We start from the raw sequence: 21,024 nt of genomic DNA, 5'->3' as shown, positions 1-21,024 counted from the left end.
GCAATCAGGCAAGAAAGAGATATAAAAGGCATCCATATTGGAAAGGGAAAAATTGCCTCCATTTGCAGACAATAAGATTTTGTATTTAGAAAACCCTAAGAGATCAAAAGCTACTAGATCTAAAAACTACTAATATTAACAAACAAATTCAGCAAGGTCACATAATATAAGATCAAGATACAAAAATCAATATTATTTCTATATATTGGCATTGAACAATCCAAAATAAAATTAAGAAAATAATACATTCACAATAGCATCAAAAGGACAAAATATTGAAGTATAAATTTAACAAAAGGAAGTATAAGATTTGTATGGTAAAAATTGCAAAACACTGCTGAAAGAAATTAAAGACCTAAATAAACAAACCAGATATCTCATGTTTATGGACTGGAAGACTCAATTCCTCAGCAAAGCAATTCTCCCCAAATTGACCTATAGACTCAATATAATTGAAATCTAAATCTCAACTTGCTTCTTTTGTAAAAATGACAAGATGACCCTAAAATTCATTTGGAAATATAAAAGATCCAGAATGGAAAAAATGTTGAAAAAGGAAGAAATATTATAGATGGAGGGCTTACAGTTTCTGACTTTTTAAAAATTGGAATATAACTGCTTTACCACAATTGTGTTGTGTTAGCTTCTGCACATTTTCTAACTTTGAAACTCACTACTGGAAAGCTACAGTGGTGGCCTAAAGATAAACACAGCGATCAGTAAAGCATAACTGAGAATAGAGAGCTACCTTGGCAATTATGGTTGATTCAAGGCAGTTCAACAGGAATAAAACAGTCTTTTCAATTGCTAGGACAAGTGGATCACCACAGGGAAAAGGTAAATAAGACCCTACCCAGACACAAAAATTAACTCAAAATAGACCACAGACCTGAATGTAAGAGATAAAACTAAAAAAATCTTAAGAAAAAAAACTTAGGAACAAATGTTAGTTATTTTGAATTAAGCAAAGAATTCTTAGATATGGCAACAAAAGCACAAATAATGAAAAAGAATTGATAAACTGGGCTTCTTCAAAAGTTAAAAATTTTGTGTTTTAATTTAGGTCCATCCTAAAGGACATCAATCCTGGGTGTTCACTGGAAGGACTGATGTTGAAGCTGAAACTCCAATACTTTGGCCACCTGATGTGAAGGGCTGACTCATTTGAAAAGACCCTGATGCTGGGAAAGATTGAGGGCAGGAAGAGAAGGGGATGACAGAGGATGAGATGGTTGGATGGCATCACCAACTCAATGGACACGAGTTTGGGTGAATTCCGGGAGTTGGTGATGGACAGGGAGGCCTGGTGTGCTGCGGTCCACGGGGTCGCAAAGAGTCGGATACGACTGAGCAACTGAACTGAACTGAACTGAATTTAAGTATAAATTTATCAAGAAAGTAAAAAGACCATAGACTGGGGAAACATTTGCAAATTCTATATCCAGCACTAACCAGTATCACCCTAAAGACATGACCTCCTTCCTGACATTTAAGATCTTTTAGTCTACTGCAGGGAGAAGGCAATGGCACCCCACTCCAGTACTCTTGCCTGGAAAATGCCATGGATGGAGGAGGCTGGTAGGCTTCAGTCCATGGGGTCTTGAAGAGTCGGACACGACTGAGCGTCTTCACTTTCACTTTTCACTTTCTTGCATTGGAGAAGGAAATGGCAACCCACTCCAGTGTTCTTGCCTGGAGAATCCCAGAGTCAGCGGAGCCTGGTGGGCTGCCGTCAGTGGGGTCGTACAGAGTCGGACACGACCGAAGCGACTTAGCAGCAGTAGCAGCAGCAGTCTACTGCAGAGGTGAGTGTTACTGCATTTAGTTGAAGGAGAGATCCTGAATGGAAGTCCTGTGAGTGATGACCACAGAGGGACGATGACCACAGTGGGATGGAGCTCACAGTGCCAGGAGAGCAGTTAAAATGGAGGGAAATAGAAATGACACTTTTCTGAAGCATTTCCACCCAATCCCAGTACACTTTTTCTGTCTCAGGGTATCCTATATTTCTTTGGCTTTTGGAAGAGAATTTATTAAGGCTATATATGAAAAAAAAACCTATGGTAAACAACATATTATGCTTAACAGTGAAAGATTTCAGCTCTCTGAGATTGTGAAGGGAGACAAGAATGCCTATTATCATGATTTCTATTTAACAATTCACTGGAGACTTGAGTCGAAAAAAAGAAATAAAAGATACAAGGCTTGGGATTTCCCTGGTGGTCCAGTGAGTAAGATTCTGAGCTCCCAATGCAGGGGGCCCAGGTTTGATCCCTGATCAGGGAATTAGACCCCACATGCCACAACTAAGAGTTCGCGTGCTACAACTAAAGATCCTGCGCACCGCAACTAAGACTGGGCACAGCCAAATAAAGAAGTATTTAAAATAAAAGTTACAAGGCTTAGTAGAAAGAGGGAAAGTGACTGCTTACATAAACAACCCAAAATAATCAACAGAGAAATATTAGAATTAAAAATGAATTTAATAAGGTTTCTGGATACAAGATCAATAAATAATTTCTTTATAGGTACAATGATGTCTCTTACAGTAGTATCAAGAAAGGTCAAATAACTCTCATATATTGTTGGTGAGAATGTAAAGTGGTATAGTCACTTTGGAAAACATTATGGTAGTTCCTCAAAATGTTAAACATAGAGTTACCATATGACCCAACAATTCCACTCCAGGAAGAACTGAAAACACCTAGCCACACAAAAACTTGTACAGGAATGTTTATAGCAGCACTATTTATAACAGTCAAAAAGTGGAAACAACCCAAATGTTCATCAACTAGCAAACAGATAAAGTGTATATTCATACAAAGGACTGCTACCCACCAATAAAGAGAAATGTAGTCCTGACACATACTATAACATGACGAACCTTGAAAACATCACGCCAAGTGAAAGACGCCATTCACAGAGACCACATGATGTAGATTCCATTTATATGAAATGTCCAGAACAGGCAAATCCACAGGGACAGAAAGGAGGCTAGTGGCTGCCCACAGATGGGAGCTGGGGGGATGAGGGGTAATTACTAATAGGTACGGGGTTTAATTTTGTGGTGATGGAAAAAGTCTAAAATTAGACTGTGGTGACAGTTGCACAACATTGTGAATATACCAAAAACCGTTGGATTGTACACTTTAAATGGGTGGATTTTATGTGAATTGCATCTCAAGAGAGCTGATAAAAATGTGTTTTTTTAAATCAAATATCAAGGAATTAATTTAACAAAGGACTGTAAGCCCTCTGTATGAAAACTACTCATGGCTATTGAGATAAATTAAAGAAGATCTAAATAAATCAACAAACATATAGTCATTGTTAGGAAGACTAAATATTGTAAAGAAGCTATTCTCACCTAATTGATCTATTGCTTCAATATAATCCAATCAAAATACTCAAAGCAGGTTTTGTGAAAATGAACAAAATTACGCTAACATCTATCCAATGCAAAAAGATTTTTTTAAACTAGTCCCAACTACTACATAGATGAACAAGAGAACATATAGCATGAAATCAGATGTTCTATAAAGCTACACTGTTTATCAGCAGACAAAAGGACAGACTGACAACCCAACTAGACAGAACACAGAGGCCAGAAACAGGCCACACTCACATTCACGCTGGGCTAAAGTCAGCTCACAGAGCTGCAAGGAAGGATACAAATCGGCCAGGATATCTGTTCATTAGAGGGAGTGCAAACTGACCAGCCTCCATGGGAACCTGGCAGCAACCAGCAAAACACAGCACAGGCACCTGAGGACACCCCAGTCCCATCCCTACACGTGCCTCTGTACGTGTGACAAGAGAAAAGTACAAGGGTTTCTTGGCACATGACTCAGACACCCCAGTGTCCAAACAGCAGAATGGATAAACTGGCCACATTCGTATCATGGAATATTACATAGCAATGAAAAGGAGTGACTTCCATTCCACAAAATAGTGTGAACTAGTCTCCAAAATGTAATGTTGTGTGAGATAAGGCAGGCACAGAACACATGATGAATCACATAAAGGTCAAATGACTAACTTACGGTGTTAGTATCCCAGCTGTTTTGTGGAGAAGAGGAGGGGAATTACTGACAAGGAACAGGGGGCATGTGTGACACCGGCCATGTTCCATTCCTGGGCTGGGCCACTGGCTGCACTGGAGCGTTCACTTTCTCAAAACTCAACAGACTGTGCACTTATGTGCTGTGTTTATACGTTAAACAGAAATAAGCAAAATCAATTTCAAGTGGGGTTTACATCAAAATAGAAAAGGTTAAAAAAAAAAAAAGCATCTGGAACATTAAAGAATAACTTCAGGGCCTTCAGGTAAGAGAAAATAACTCATGAAGAAGACAAAAAGCACTGACCATAAAGGAAAAGATTACTAAATCAAACTCCGTAAAGAATTCTATTCATCAATAGACAGCTTTCAGAGAGTGAAAAGACAAGCCACAGAATGGGAGAAGCCAGACGTGGAAGATTATACATGATTCCACTTATAAAATCTTCCAAAACAGGCAGGGCAATATTTAGCTTTGGGGAGGACGAAGAAGGTAACTGTGAAAGGGCAAGAAAGGTGCTGCTGAGGTGGCTATTTTCTATGCTAGTTCAGAAACATTCACCGTGTGATGATTTACTGAGCTGTACTTTTGTGTTTTATGCTCCTCTCTAAGTGTGCTTTTTTCCCCATGATGTAAATGATGAAACAAATAAAAATCTGAACACGACAAGGACTGTCACCAGAACCATTCCTATTTGACATTGCATGGGGGTGTCCCAGCCCAGACAGTGGGCCAAGAACAAAGAAGAAAAACATGTGGACCAGAGAGAAAGAGGCAGAGTCTTTACTCACAGATACCATGGTCACTAAACACTGAGTTCTTAATCGAAAAAACAGAAGGCAAGACAAAACCAACTAAAACAAATAAGGTAATCTATTAATAGTATATTTATAGCAATGAAACTGGGAGATGAACCATTTTTGTTAGCACCAAAACACATAAAATACTTGGGAAGTATTTTGTTAAATTTATGTAAGACCTGTATATCAAAAACTACAAAATATTTCTGAGAGAAACTTAAGAAGGCCCAAATCAATTGACAGATATACCATGTTTATAGATTAGAAGATTCAATATTAAGATTCCCAAACAGAACTATAAATTCAATGCAATTTCAATAACAAATCCAAGCAGACTTGACAAGCTGATTCTAAAATTTTGCGGAAATCCTGAAAGAGCTAAAGAGATTTGAAACAACTTTGAAAAGGAAGAACAAAGTTGGAGGATTTACAATACCTGATTTTTTTTTTTTTCCAATAAAATGACACTGCAGCTTTATCACTATAGCTGCTATGGGGTTGAAAGAGATGCATGTACCCCAATATTCATTGCAGCACTTTTTACAATTGCTAGGACATGGAAGCAACCTAGATTCTGCTGTCCTTGGGATTCTCCAGCATGATCACTAAGCGCCCAAATAAATGTTCAACATATTTAGTTATCAGGGAAATGCAAGCCAAAACAATGAGACAGAAACACATGTGCACTACAAGGGCTCAAATTTAAAATATAGACAATTCCAAGTGTTGGAAGAACACGAAACCACTGGAAGTCTCTCAAACTGCTGGTGGGAGAGTGTAAAATGATTCAGTCTCTTTGTAAGACAGTTTTGTAGTCTCTCACAAAGTTAAATATACATGTATTGTATCATTTAGCAATCTATCTCTAGATATTTACCCATGAGAAATGAGCACATATGCTCATGATAAGGCCTGTACACAAGTTTTCATAGCATCTGCACTCATCATAGCCAAATACAGGAAGCCACCTAAATGTCCATCAATGGATGACTATACAGATAAACAATTTGTGGTTTATCCATGCATTAGGATACACTAGTCAGCAATAAAAAGACTGAATTATTGGTATAAGAAACAATATTGATAAATCTCAAAAACATATGCTGAGCCAACAAAGGCCAACCACAAGAGTACGTATTGTATGATTCCATTTACATGAAGTTCTGCTGCTGCTGCTAAGTCACTTCAGTCGTGTCCAACTCTGCTCGACCCCATAGATGGCAGCCCACCAGGCTCCCCCGTCCCTGGGATTCTCCAGGCAAGAACACTGGAGTGGGTTGCCATTTCCTTCTCCAATGCGTGAAAGTGAAGTCGCTTGGTCATGTCTGACTCCTAGCGACCCCATGGACTGCAGCCTACCAGGCTCCTCTGTCCATGGGATTTTCCAGGCAAGAGTACTGGAGTGGGTTGCCATTGCCTTCTCCGACATGAAGTTCTAGAACGGGAGAAAAAACCTAACGTACTGAAAGAACAGATAATATAATTAGATTACTAACCTAAAGAAATCACATTTGTGGTTGCTTCAAGGCATGGGAGAATGACTGCAAAGAGGCATGAGGAAACTTTTTATGGCAACAGAAACATTCTAAACTTGACTAAGTTGGCTTTTATATGTGTGTATACATTTGTCAAACCCATGGAATGTACACTTAAATGAGTGTACTTTATTATATGTAAGTACTATTCCAGTAATACTGATTCTTAAGTGAGTAAAAGTCACTCAGTCATGTCCAACTGTTTGTGACCCCATGGACTATAGAGTCCATGGAATTCTCCAGGCCAGAATATTAGAGTGGGTAGCCTTTCCTTTCTCCAGGAGATGTTCTCAACCCAGGGATCTGAACCTAGGTCTCCCGCATCGCAGGCCAATTCTTTACCAGCTGAGCCACAAGGGAAGCCCTTTTAAAGTATAATGTCTCTCACAAAGTACACTCAGCGTTGGGCTTCCGGGTCAAGATGGTGGAGCAGAAGGATGTGCGCTCATCTCCTGTGACAGCACAGAAGCTGCAACTATCTGATGTACAACCATCGACGGAGGCTGCTGGGACCCACCAAAAAGTACACTCAGTGTTTAGAAAGAAATGAATCTGAGTTCAGTCCGTGGCACTTTTGGAAAATATTATAATTCTGGGTTTATTGCACAAGCTCCACAGCAGGAATGCCAGAAATGCTCAGTATTACATATTACACAATATCATCATCCTCTGAACATACTATCTTCACCATCCTAAGTTCCCTTCTAGTCTCCATCGATATGCATATATAATTTTTCAACAGCTGTAATTACAGCATAAGAAAAGCACAAAAATAACTTCGAATCAAACATGCAATTTTACTATATACACAAAAATTCAAGTTGTGCGTTTCCCTCTGCTGACAGCGTTCCCAACAGAACCCAAAACCTAAGTGCTGCCAATGCCCGTGCCCCTGCTTCTTGCTCTGTCCTGGGTGGGTGGAGGAAGGAATTCCCTTTAATTGGGAGAAAAGACAAGAATCCCCTCCGACCAGCAGGAGATTGGCAGGAAGGCGGGCAGAGGGAGTCTGGAGGGGGAGGACACGCCTGGCACTGTCCGTGGTCCTGGTCCGCCCAGAGCACACGCATGCAAAGCAGACCGCGCCCTCTCTGGGGTGGAATCCACACCATCTTTCCTTACAACTCTGCCACTTCTCCGCAAGTCCACCCTGGTGGTAGGCTCTGCAGGGCGGGAGCTTGGAATTTAGTGCCCACCGGGCCCAGGACACTACTGCAGGAGGCAGAGAGGCCTCTGCTTTCACAGTGCCCGCAGTTTGGTAAGATAGAGAGGGACAGTGAAACTGGCAGTAAGGGCCAGACACAGCAGTGGACAAGATGACCACTCAGACCTCGGGAGCCCCGTGGATGAAGCGCCTGGGACAACACAGTCCAGCACCGACCTACTTGATAGTAGAAACATGCATGCCATCTGGGCTGGATACAGAAGAACCACCGTGGAGCTCCTTAAAGCCAGGTCTGCTGAGAAGACCTGGAGTCTGAGCCCCTGCAGCAACGGGCCCCAAATCTGCATTTCTAACAGACTCTCTCCCTGGCCAGCAGGTTTTGGAACCAGTGCTGGGGAGCAGCAGCCCAACAAATACCTGGGTCACTTCCCTTCCCCAAGCCTTAAAATGAAAACACTCTGCACAAATAAAAAGCATCTCAAAAGCTCAGTGTCTGAAGCATCTTCTCTTTTAAAACACCAAGTTCAGTGGCTTGGCAAGAACTATAGCTTTCCAAGCACAACAGGTTATGGTGGCGACAAAACAAGAATATGTAGGGCACCGAGTGGCTGACGCTGAGGAAGTGTCAGTAGCAAGGGTGCCAAGATTTCTCAGGTCTTCCTTCAACTCGTTTATGTCTTTCCTCCGTTCAAGAAAAACCCTTCTGAACAGAAGTGTTAAGAATAAGGACTATCTCTTCTTTCAAAGAACAGAAGTAGAAGACTCTACACACATGGATCTTTACCAATTTGCAGCTGCCATCAAATAAGGGGTCACCCCTTTCTCCCCTCCTTGATACACCAAGGGCCTAATCTACTTCCCAGGGGTGCTGCTTGAGCTTCCTGGGAAACAGCCATCACTAAAGCACACGGCCCTGCTCCTGAGCTAACTAATACCCTTCAGGTCTTGGGTCCAACCAAGTCCATAATTTTTCTCTATGGAAAGAAGAGGCAAGGGGGAGCAGAAAGGAAAGTGAGTGGTGTGTTTAGATGTTTATAATTGAGCTGAACGTCAGTGGTTTTCAAATCAAAGTATAACTTTAAAACATGGCAGAAGTATCTTTGATGTGAAAACCACTGACGTTCAGCTCAATTATAAACATATTCACATGAAAACACACAACCTCCTCTGCACCAGCAGCTATAAGGCAGGGGAGAGGACTCAGGGACAGCGAGATGCCAAGAGACGGGAGCTGAGGGTCCCCAGCGCCTCATGCTCTGGCTCTTCTCGGCCTGGCTGCCCCTCTCCTGGGGCTTCCCAACAACGTGTCTTTCGCTTGGGGTTGAGGGGCAGCAACCCTTACCTGTGGAGCTGAAATTCCCAGGCGGCACGCTTGGGAAAGCAGCAGCCTCCACCTGTTCCAGACCTGAAAACACATTTCTCAACTGTTTTCTCAAGCTGTAGCAGATTCTCTCTAGCTGATAATAATATTCTTTTCTGAATGATCCCATACTAAAACTGTCAAGTCAAACAGAAAAATCAGGTGGTCACAGGGAACTATATTCAATATTCTGTGATAAACCATAATGGAAAAGAATATATATATATAAATATACAGTTACTTTGCTGTATAGTAGAAATTAATACGACATTGTAAATCAACTATACTTCAGTAAATTTTTTTAAAAAGTAAGGCGGCATGTGTTGTAGAGACAGGAGAAACAAACTTCCTCACTCTGTTGGCAACATCTGCATTTAATAAGTTACTGGCAAGGATGCCATTCCAAATATAGTGAAAATAACATTATTCAGTAGCCCTGTGGTAACCACCATGCCCTGTGGTCAAAAGCTGTGCTCTCAAGAAACCTCAAAGTAAAGTGCGTGGCCTCGTGTTCCACTCCCAGGAGGTACGTGGCAGGAGGCACTCAGTTCTCTCCCTTCTGTGTCCACATTCCTCCCCCTCCCCACAAGCGCAGGGAAGAACTGGAGGGGAAATAGAAATACAAACCACTAATATCTACACCAGTCAAGGTTGCCACTTACCAGAAGTTTGGAAAAAATGTTTAACGGCAAAAGAGGCTGAAATCACTTTTCCAGTCACCTGTAAATCAGTTATTTAAAAGACCCCTCTTCCCCCAACCAGATTCTGTAACCCAGTTCCTTCTCTGATCCTATAAATTAAAAAAGCCAGACTGCGGTGGGCATGGCACAGGGAGGACTCAGCTTGGCCCAGGGCCCCCCTGTCCCACATCTCCTTTTAGACCCAAAGGTGAACGGGGTGGGGGCAGGGTGGCACAGAGCCAAGAACATGAGGACAGTCTCTCCTGGAACAAATGGCCAGCCCAGAGTGCAGCAAAAGGCCACAACGGCACAGGAACTCCCGGGTAGAGTGGCTAGCAGCCCCAGGACCGACCACAAGCTCCAGGAGCCTGCAGAGCCGCAGATGCCCTGGGGAGGGCCGATGTGCCCAGCCACACCAGGAAGGTCTGCAGAGCTGCTGGGAGGATTAGGGAAAAGGGACGCCAAATGATTAAGCTTCTCTTCACCCCTGAGGCTGGGAGAGAGCTGGGTTTTGAATTGGCCAAAAACATAGGACACCTGGAAACAGGTCTCTCCCAGACCCAGCAGAGACTTCCCACCCGTGGACAGAAGGGCTCAGTCCCAGGACAGGAGGCCCCACACCTCCTGGCTCGCCTGCTGCCATGGTCCCTGGACCATGTGGTCCGGCCTCCAACGGAGCAGAGAGCCACAAACAACCATTAATGAACCTGAGAGGACCCAGGACACAAAACAAAGCGGCAGTCCTCTAGAGTTGCTGGAGGAAGATACAAAAAAGAAGAGCTCTCAAAGGTGCCCTAGGACGTGGAGGAATGGAAAGTATACATCTAACTTCTGACAGCAAAGGCGAAGACAAAACGGGTGGTCACAGCTCACAACTGAGTAAATGAACTGGAGGGTCAAACTATAAAATGCAAAGTTATAGAGAAACAGAAATCAAGAGGGCAATGAGCAAATGATAAGACCCAGCATTCAAACACCAGAAGCCAAAGGAAGAAACAAGGCACAAGGAAGGAATTAACAGCCAATACAGAAAATTTCATTTCATCTGGAAAAAACCTTGAGTCTGCATTTTAAAAGAGCTCACCACATTCCAGAAATGATTCCTGACACACAGAGAAAAATTCCCAAATTCCAAGAAGATGGAAAAAAATCTTATAAATCTTCGGTAACAACCGTATTTTAAAAACCAACAAATTCCAACTGATACAGAAAAAGCATGTGACAAAATCCAACACCTGCCCACAAGATAAAAATTCTGAGCAAGTTAGGAATGGAAGACAACACGCAACGTGAAAGGCTGGTGCTTCCTCCCAGTTCAGGACAGGACAGACATTCCAGCTGGAGCAATGAGGCAAGAAGGCAAATAAAAGGGCCTCGAGATCAGAGGAGAAGAAATCAAACTGCCCACCGTCTGCAGATGATGTGACTGTCCATCTAGAAAATCCTCAGAAATCTACTCTAAAAACCTAGAAGCAGTGAGTTCTGCAAGATCAACAGATAAAATAATCACATTTCTAGATGCTAACAATGAACACAGAAATTAGAGATGCTATGTTCATGAACAGGTGCTCCAAAGGAAATGAAATATTTTGGTGCAAATTTAACAAAATATGTACATGATCTGTGTTGTGAAAAACCACAAGATGTTGATGAAAGAAATCAAAGATGATGTAAGCAAATGCAAAACACATGTTTAGGAAAGGACACAGACACCCCCTTCTAAGTAGGAATTTATTCCTGACAGCAGTGCCCAGATCACAAAGTGTGGGTCCTCTGAAGGCTGTAGACAGAGCCCTCAAGCCCTCGTGAGAGACGCCAGGCCTGTTTTGCATGGGTTCCCTCTGGGGTGAGTCCCTGTGTCCCTGAGCTTTGTGCTCTGCCTCTCAGGTTTGGAGGGACTGTGCCTGAGGACGTCACCTTCCCATGAGGGGATGGGCATCAACTTCCCACTCACCAGAAACACTGTTGATGGACACCCTCTGAGACAATTGGGATCTTTGTGTGACTCACTTTCTCTCCAAGATGAACATCCTTGGACACATCGGGGACTGGGAGTGACACTGAGGTTGCCCCGGGTGGCCCTTCCAACCCACTAGAAAGGCACTACTGGCCCCAGGCAGCAGTCTGTAACGGCTACTAAGAGCACGTTCTCTGAAGGGCTGCACTACAGCGATGGGTGCCGAAAATCCATCTGTAAACACACTCAAGACCGCTCTCCATGGAAATGACAGCCAACAGGATGGCTGGGTTCCAAGACAAGTATACAGAAGTAACTAATTCAATCTGATGTAACCATTTATATTGAACACACAAACCCAAACCCCACTAATTCATTTCACAACCATCTATTAATATCTACTATTTGCCAAGTTCCAGGTGCTTCAGAAACATCAGGGAAAAAACAAGCCCTACTCCTCCGGTGTGGAGCTGATATTCTACGAGGGAAGGCAAACAAAGACGATAATGAAGGATGCAGCACTGAAGGTGATAAATGTTGCATGCAGAACTGAAGTGCAGGGGCAAGGACATCCCCGATGCAGGCAGGTCCCACCACATGCGGAGGGGTGAGAGTATCACTGAGAAGCCAGAGGGGACGGTGGGCCACGCAAGTACTTGAGAAAGAGACAAAGGACAGGGCCTGGGGTGGTGGTGGGTGGGGGGTGTGGGAGCCGGAGGCACAGTAGCTGCTGTCAGGGGAAGCTGGGGAGGCAGCGACTTCAGGGCCTGAAGTTGCCTGAGCTTTGGCCTTCGCTGTCTCCATCTGTCTTTCTGCTGCTGTATGCCCTGCACCTGCTGATGTACCTGGCACATCCAGGTACCGATCTGATGAACGAATGAGCTCTGGTACAGGAGCAGCATGGGAGCTGGCCCCCAGCTATGCTATTGCTCCTAGTGAAATATGTTCTGAATCCAGGCACAGTCACCAGACTGCATCCCAGGAAGCTAACAAGTCCAAATACAGCCTCGATGCCCCAGCAAAGCGGCCTCGTGAACCCAATCTTCCTGCAGAAACGGTCCATTTTGACACAGGCTGTGGTTGTGCTGCGCTGGCATCACTCCTGCACTGAGACAGAACACACTGGTCACACTCAAGCTGGGTGTTCGCTGGAGACCACAATCATCTTCTCCCGGAAGGCACGTGCTCAGGGGGCCAAGGCCCATTTCCCACACCCCCTGCCCAAGGAAGGCCAGGCCAAAGGGGAGGTCTCTGCAGGAGGCCCTGTGGGCCATCCCACATAGGAGATGCCTTCTTCATTAAGTGACCAGTGGGCTTCATCAGGGTTGGGGCACAAATCACAGGTACCCAAGGAGGCAATGAGAAGAGGCACTGCCCCTTCTGAGATTTCTGGACAGACACTTGGCCCAACACCATCACTCAGTTTAAAGGGTATTCTACAAAAGTGCCTGGGAATCTCTGAAAACATCAAGATGAAGAAAGTCAGGGAGGGCCTGCAGAATGTTCCACATGAGGAGACGAGAGACTCCCAGGTAAAGGCAACATGGATTCTGGGGCCCTTCGGAGACTGTGAGGGAGGTGGGCACTAGGGTCAGCCACCTGTTGGCAGGACGTCCTTGCTCTGGGTCAGAGGAGATGTCCTTGTTTGCAGGAAATACACACAGACGGGCTCAGGGATGATGAGGAACAGGTCAGCGATGCTGGCCTTGAAAACAGAGTTTTCTGTACTATCCCTACAACTTTCCTCGCAGTTGGAAAGGGAAGTGGGCAAAAAGATGCAAACACACGTCATGAAGAAAGGAAACCCACAGGGCCAATCAGCGTGGGCTGATGCCAACCATGGCTCGAGATCAGGGCGCACACATCAAAGCACAGTGAGGCTCCAGTCTGCTCCCGCCTGCTGGTCGAGATCTAAGAGCCTGAGGGCACCCAGTGCTGGGGAGGCTCGGGACCCACAGTGACCTGCCAGGAGGGACAACGTCTCCAGCCGCGTGGCAGCAGCACAGCTCCTCTCCTGTAGATAAACTGCTCGTCCCCTGAGGCCTGGGCACTCACTTCTGGGTGTGAACCCCAGAGGAACTCTCATGTGTGTACAACAGAGGGTGCGTGCAAGAACGTCCCCAGCAGCTATGCACAAGGGCAAGAGCGTGGAAACGGCCTGGGTGCCCGTCAGTGGGAGCACGGGTGAATACCCGCAGTGTGCTTGCCCAGTGGAATGTTGTACAGCAGACGAATGAATGAGCTGCAGACAATAGAGAAACAGAACGGAACAGAGAGTCTGGAAATAAACCTACACTGACACGGCCAATTGATTCTCAACAAAGCACCGGGGCAATACAACCGCGAAAACAAAGTCTCTTCAGCACTGGTGCCGCTTAATATCCATATGAAAAAATTAACCCCTGCTTCCTACCACAGGAGACACAGAAATGAACACAAGGTGGATGATGGCTCTAAATATGAAAGAAAACAAGAGAATAACTTCTTTGGGGTAAGCAGAGAATTCTCAGAAAAAAAAAATTAACTATAAAAAAAGAAAAATCAATGATTTGAACTCCATCAAGATTTAAAACTTCTACTTACCAAAAGACACCATTAAAATATGAAAAGGCAAGTCACATGGGGAGAAAATACTCAGGAAGCAGGTATCTGACAAAGGACCTGTATCCAGAATACACACCAAACACTGACAACCAATAAGACAATCCAATTTTTTTTAAAAATGGGCAAAGATTTTGATATCTCACCAAAAAGGATTTATGAATGGCCCGTAAAGCGATGAGGCGGTGCTCAACATCACTAGCCATCAGGGAATGTAAATGAAAACAAATGAGATGCACTTCGATTCTGCTAGAGGGGTTGAAGCCGAGGCTGACTCATCAGTGCTGGGAGAACGTGGCGCAGACAGATGGGCCACACTGCCCCGGCAGGTCCCTTTACCTGTGGTTCTTCAACCCCGCAGCTTTTATCTTCCCAAGAGAAACGGAACACACACCCACAGGAACACTTTCATCGTGATGTTGATGGCACTTTTATTAAAATAACCCAAACTAGTAACTGCTTGAATGTTGACCAGTGGTAGCACCATCAGCATGGCACCTTCACACCACTGAGTAAAACAGAGAACAGCCCGCCAGCACTCGCAGTCACAGGTGCCCGAGACGTGGTGTGGATGCTAAATGCAGGCACTCACACCACGTGGCCTGTCTGGGAGCAGCTCTGGTTGACGGAATCGTCGTCTGCTCCGATTCGGCTGTGAGTGACAGGGGTGTGTACGGGTGTCAGAACCCTCACGTGGCTCATTTTGTACACCATTTTCACATTTTGATGCAAAATGAAAATCTTGCATTTCACTGTATGTAAATTCTCCCTCAATTAAAAAACAAAAACAAAACAGAATGAACTACAATGACGTGCAACAATATGCATGGACCTTAACAATATAACCTTACAAAGTTCCAAAATATTTTATACAGCCTGGTGCCCTTTTTATAAAGTTAAATACAACTAAAATTTTTTACTTGGCTTTTTTTTTTTTTTTTTCAGATTTGCTTAGACACCAAAAAGTTCAGCAGCGGGTGGGGACAGGGCGTTGTGTGCTGGTCGCCAGGAGTGGAAGGCAGTGTAAACAAGGTTGGAGCAGGAGTTAGCGCTAGTCTTGGACGGCAGGATTATGGGTGCTGAGCGTTAGCAAAAGAGACATGGGTGCAGAAACAAACGAGGAGATGGATGCACAGCCCAGCAACCAGGATGCGTCCTGAACCCAGGGTCAGGGTTCATCCAGTTCTGTGCCCCTATGACCTGGGGACCTACGTTCACAAAGAGGGAAAGGAATTACCATGGACACTGGAAAATAAGCTAAGATTTCTGCTCAGAACCTACGGGACACCACACAGCTGTCACGAGAAGAAAACAACTGTCTTACGTTGCACTTCAGAGAAGTGAAGGGTTGCAAGTATGGAGCCCAGGTTCCAATTTCAGGTGTCAGAGGTGGAGCACCAGGATGAATCCAGATGTAAAACCACAAAGATCAAAACTCAAAGAAACGAAACAAACAGAGATAGAGGAAAAGGAGCCCCAGGGGCAGAGGTCAGACAAAAGGAGTGCAGCCCACCCTGCACCCCCAGGCCTGGAGGGGCCCAAGGAAGACTGCCTACAGATAAATGTTCTCAGAGTGCCACTAAAGAGAAAATCTACACATGAGTATACACAACACATACAATCATGGGTTCTTTTTTCACTCACAATCATCATTTGTCATGTTATTAAAAATTCTTTATGAACATTACAGTAATTTTCTCATACAGATTGACCACAGTTCACTTCACCATTACTCTCCTGTCCAGTATTAACTTGTTTCCATTAACTAATTTTCCATTATAATTAATAACACTAGAGCTTCTTTGTACATATATCTTTTTCAGAACTTCAAGGATACCTAGAGTGAAATTCAGGGTCCAGAGCATAAGCCTTTTTTAAAGTTCTTAATACAAAATGCAAAATTATGCTGTCAACGCTACCAGTTCACACGGCATTTCCAAACACTACATGTTTAAATTTCATTTTTAAACATAGCACCAAACTAATTCAATTTGTGTTTGATCACAAATGATGTAACATCTTTAAAAATCATTGCTTGCATATCTGCCTCTGAAAGTCTCTACTCCTGTCCTTTTCTGTTTATCTACTACTCTTTACTCTGTGTTTTCTCACCAACTTGCATGAATTAGTTCTATTAAAGGCTATTAATCTTCTAAGTATTGTTATCTGTCAACATCTCCTTAGTTTATCTTCACTTTGTTTATATGTTTCTCTGTTGTGCAATTTTCTGCTTTTATGTAACCCCATTTATCAAAAATCAATCCCCTCAACAGGTGCTACAGCAGTTACACTGAAACAACTTGCCAACGTTAGAGACTGATTGCAACATATTAGAACAATGATTTTAAAGAACTACACTAAAGTGTAATATCTCTTAATTACTGAACCAACATATAGTCAGACATTTTAAATAAAACAGTTACTTACCGCATCCAAGAAGCAAAGGTAAGACCCTGAGCTCTGTGCTACTGCTTGATTTTTGGAATATCCGACTGTTTAAAAGAGAAAAGGAAAAGCTCTTTTAGAACTCAGTTTTAGTGGATTCTCTTGCATAAAACTTACTGCGATGTACACAGTAGGAAAGCTAGGAACACTCCTCACTGCCAAGTAAAAACTCAGACCAATTTAGGTGAAACTGACGCAGTAAATATAATGACGACAGACAACAGTCCACCCAGTACTGGTGTTAAGGCAGAACGTGCTCACAGAAGGAAAATAAAGCCGGCAAACATCTATCCAGCACAGCACTAAGGTAACCCTGGGGAGTATTTTTAAAACACAAAATTACAATGTCCCTGAATGGAAGGACTTGAATAGAACTGGCAGAAACACTTTCTCTAAAGCCTCTGCTGATAAAAGTCACGATACAGTTACCTGACAGATGGGGCCACAAACACAAGAGAGATCGGCTGGTAGAAGCAGCTCATTGGACTAGACGCTTCATGGGCACAGATTGCACTGAACACCTGTTCCGGGGATGAGTTACAGGCCCTGTCAGTGTCCACTCTTCCTACACGTCCTGGGACCCCCCAGCTCCCCCAGGAGGTGCAGACCCAACTTCACCAAGACGTGACTGGCACAAGAACCCCTCACGGAATAGAAACTAGACCACGTGTATGAACAACCTGGCCGCACACAGAGCCGGCGCCACTTGCACTGCTGAGCACCAGGACAGCACGTGGAGCACAAAGGCTGCAGATTCACCTGTGCCTGGAAATCAAGGAAGCGGTGCCCGGGGATGGGGGGGCTTCCAGGGCCGGTGAGGTCAGCTCTGCCTCAGGGAGCTGGCTGCAGGGTGTGTTCAGTTTGTGGAAAAATAACTGAGCTGTACTTTGATGATAGGTGTACTTTCCTACATGGATATTACATTTTAATGAATGGTTTAAAATCCTCATCTTCAAAGAGATTACAACTGAGGTGGAAAGAGAGGTAACCGAAAACCTATGTAAGGTGCCAAATGAATTAGGGAGGCTTATGGAGAGGAGATGAGACCATGGCAGAGGGGGTCAGAGAGGCAACATGAGTTTAAATTCAGAGAATGAGGTTCCGAGTGATGGACTGGGCAGTGAGCCGCATGGGGAGCACAGACAGCACTCGCAGGGAGGGCAGCTAGGAAAGGCTTCAGAACAGGAACAGAGCGCAGAAATCAATACACAGCAGGCCCGGTCTGCAAGCCGAGGGCAGGGCAGGTTAGAGGAGGCACTGAGTCCCAAAGAAGGAGCCAAGGGGCCTTTGAGGGGCACAATTCCCACCTCCCTAGAAAAGAGGTTCCGGTACCCTAATTGCATTACAGAGACACTTAGATTTGGTGCCACCCTGGAAAGTCACACAAAGCACAACAGGTGTGTGCAGAATTGAAACAATAAATCCCTTTGACTCAAAGCTGAGATGACCTGAAGCCTGTGGCCATCCCAGGGGACACCATCAAAGGTCTGCCCCAGGCCTCACCCCAGGTGCTCCCCAGTTTTCTGCAGTAAGGGGAGCAGGAGGAGAAAGCAGGTCCCTCCCGTTACTCGGCCGCGCTCTGGAGCAAATCGCACTGCAGCCACAAGGGTGGACCGCGGCCCTCGCGCAGGGCGTCAAAGGGTATGACCCAGAGCAGTGTCTGGCTATTATCACGTGAGGTAGCACCTTAATTTCCAGTGTTAATCCTAAAGCTTGGCCAACCCAAACCAGTTAGTGGGACTGTCACAGATTTCAAAGAACCACAGGTATAACAAGCAAGCAAAGGAAAAGCACAGAAGGGGAGGCAGGGGCCTGCCTCCTGACCCCTGGGGATGGATTAGTAGCTAGAGCTGAATCTCCATCGTCACTGCAAAGCAAGGCAGGCCCAGAGAGAGAGCACATGGAATCAAAACGAAAAAAAACGGGAAGAGACTTTTCATAATCACTTGGAAATCAGCAAGAAAGAGGTTTTATTGGCATTGGGTTTTAGAAGGGGAAAAACTGACCCCAAGAATTTGGGTAATGAAGGAAAACACATCTACCAAGGAAGCTGAAAGTTTCTCACGATGAGTCTTGTGTTTGGCAAAGATAAGGAATTTGCTTTAATATTATTGCCTTGAAAAGTCAAATGTTTGTGCCAGGGCCTGATGTTTGGGGAGGCCTGTCCCTTTGTGAGGGGAGTCGGTTGTCATGGTCACAGCAGGAAAAACTCCCGCCTCGGTGAGATATTAACATTCCTTACTCTTGGAGAGAAGAGGGTGGGATTGTGTTTTACTTCAATTTTAGCAAGTGATCACATTATTAAGAAATGTTTTGCTCTATTATGATATGAAATAATAGTAAATGAATCTTAACCCAATTTAAATACCCAACACTTCTCAAAATAGATACTTTGGATCTACAGTATCCAATAGTCGATATAACATTGCCTATTTAAGAAAATATTATTATAGGAAAATGTGTCCTTTCAGACATAATCAAATTAACTCCATTTTATTAATGTGTAACACAGGATTCCCATGAATTCGCCTTATCCAACCTTAAAGAGACAGCAGAATCATTTCTTCACAATATTACAATTTACTTTTTTGTTATTGATAGAATATATACAAAGGTGATGTGGCTCAAGTTATATCTACTCTATAAAAAGCATATTATGAAAGATAAAACTTGCTTTTTAAAAAAAAACAAAACTTGCTTTTAAAGTAGAGATTATACAACCAATCACAGGGGTCATCAAAATGCCCTTAATTTACTCTCATTCCACTATGGAAGATGCAAAACATCCTGATTTTAAAAAATCTTCAAAGGTTGTTCATAGTTGTTGCTGTTCAATCGCTCAGTCGTGTCTGACTCTGCCATCCCATGGACTGCAGCACACCAGGCTTCCCTGTCCTTCACCATCTCCCAGAGCTTGCTCAAACTCACATCCATTGAATCGGTGATGCCATCCAACCATCTCATTCTCTGTCATCCCCTTCTCCTCCTCCCTTCTATCCTTCCCAGCAGCAGGGTCTTTTCCAGTGAGTCAGCTCTATACATCAGGTGGCCAAAGCACTGGAGCTTCAGCTTCAGAATCAATGAAGATTCAGGACTGATTTCCTTTAGGATTGACTGGCTGGATCTCCTTGTAGTCCAAGAGACTCTCAAGAGTCTTCTCCAACACCGCAGTTCAAAAGTATCAATTCTTCGGCAGGTTTCAGAAGGAAGTTGAAACAGATGTTCCACAATAACTGATTTATAAACAATTTCTAACAGACTAAAGATAATGAAAACAAGAAATATTTGGGGGGATATATTAAAAATGTGCACGAGATGATGAAGAGGAGGAGGAGGAGGAAGAAGACAATAACCGAACAGCTGCTAGACTCCTTGAGGGCCCACCACATGTGGCCTCTTCTGGATCCCTGCTCCCATCAGCTTGTCCTGTGCCTGCCAACACCCACATGGGCACTACTGATACGGCTGGTTCACAAAGAAGGAAGTCAAGGCATAGGTTGGGTGCAGTGGACCCAACCGTGGCGCCCTCACCCACCAAAAGGCACCTCTGCATGCGGTCACTGTGCAATGTCAAACAACACAGTCTTTCCATAGGAACCTTCTAAAAGGAGGAAAAAAAAAAAAGAGAGAGCTTTCTTCTTTTAAAGGACCAAGATTTTAAAATTATTTCTGATTTTTAATTTTTTTCTAAAATATTTTCTACAGTTTTCTGCTTTCCTAGGTAGAGGGCACTGGCTGCTATTTGTGAGGAACACAAGGCAGGGCAGGGGAGCATATTTTGGGAGAGAAGTTTGTTTCATTCGCAAAAGTCAAACTGTTTCTTAACTCACCTTCACCAACATTCACCCTTTACTTGTGAAGGGTGAATTCACCCAAGAAACAAAAATAAAAATACTGGCTGGAAGCTACAAAAGGCAAAGCAAAGGGCACTGGTCCTGGTTGCCCTCGGTGGGAGGATAAGCGCACTTCACAGAACAGTGCACCATATTCCTTAAGAGCTAGTGTTCAGGGATGTTTAAACCCGTTAGAGGGCAGGCCTCAGAGAGCTCAACTCGGGGGTCGGGGATGAACTCCAGGTAAATCAGCAAGTCCCCCAGGGGTAGCAACACAGTCCTCCCGGAACTCAGGTGAGAACCACGTGAACTTGCAAGGGGCACAAGCAAGAATCATCAAGTGAAAGTGACATAGTCCCCTGACCACCCAGCGCTGGAAGAAAGGACCAGAGAGAAAGCAGGAAGATGAGAAGGGGGCTTACAGGACAAGAGGTGTAGAGAGAGCAGGACTATCTCTCCCACTCACACCTTTCCCCTGAGAGCTATCCTGAATGCTCCAGTCCTGACCCAAACCCTACTGACCCCCTCACCAGGAAAGGATCTGAGCAGCGGCGAGCCTGTGTGTTGGCAAGTCACCCACTGGGTCCGAA

At 44.3% G+C, this 21,024-nt stretch overlaps 1 protein-coding gene across 6 annotated transcripts in view; it reads right to left on the bottom strand.

Moving 5' to 3' along the window:
- Window positions 1-21,024, bottom strand: part of B3GNTL1 (UDP-GlcNAc:betaGal beta-1,3-N-acetylglucosaminyltransferase like 1) — a 131,620-nt gene that overhangs the window by 95,652 nt on the left and 14,944 nt on the right. For all 6 annotated transcript variants that reach the window (XR_011562120.1, XM_070773835.1, XM_070773836.1 and 3 more), the window contains one exon: window positions 16,584-16,648. Coding sequence is in view for 4 of the 6 variants with exons in the window: in XM_070773835.1 (XP_070629936.1) it covers window positions 16,584-16,648 (65 nt within the window). In the remaining 2 variants the exon portion in view is untranslated. The remainder of the gene's footprint in view (window positions 1-16,583; window positions 16,649-21,024) is intronic.

The sequence above is a fragment of the Bos indicus genome, chromosome 19 (genome assembly GCF_029378745.1).
Source record: "Bos indicus isolate NIAB-ARS_2022 breed Sahiwal x Tharparkar chromosome 19, NIAB-ARS_B.indTharparkar_mat_pri_1.0, whole genome shotgun sequence".
NCBI classification, from domain to species: Eukaryota; Metazoa; Chordata; class Mammalia; order Artiodactyla; family Bovidae; genus Bos; species Bos indicus.
This window is presented reverse-complemented; position numbering and strand designations above follow the sequence as displayed.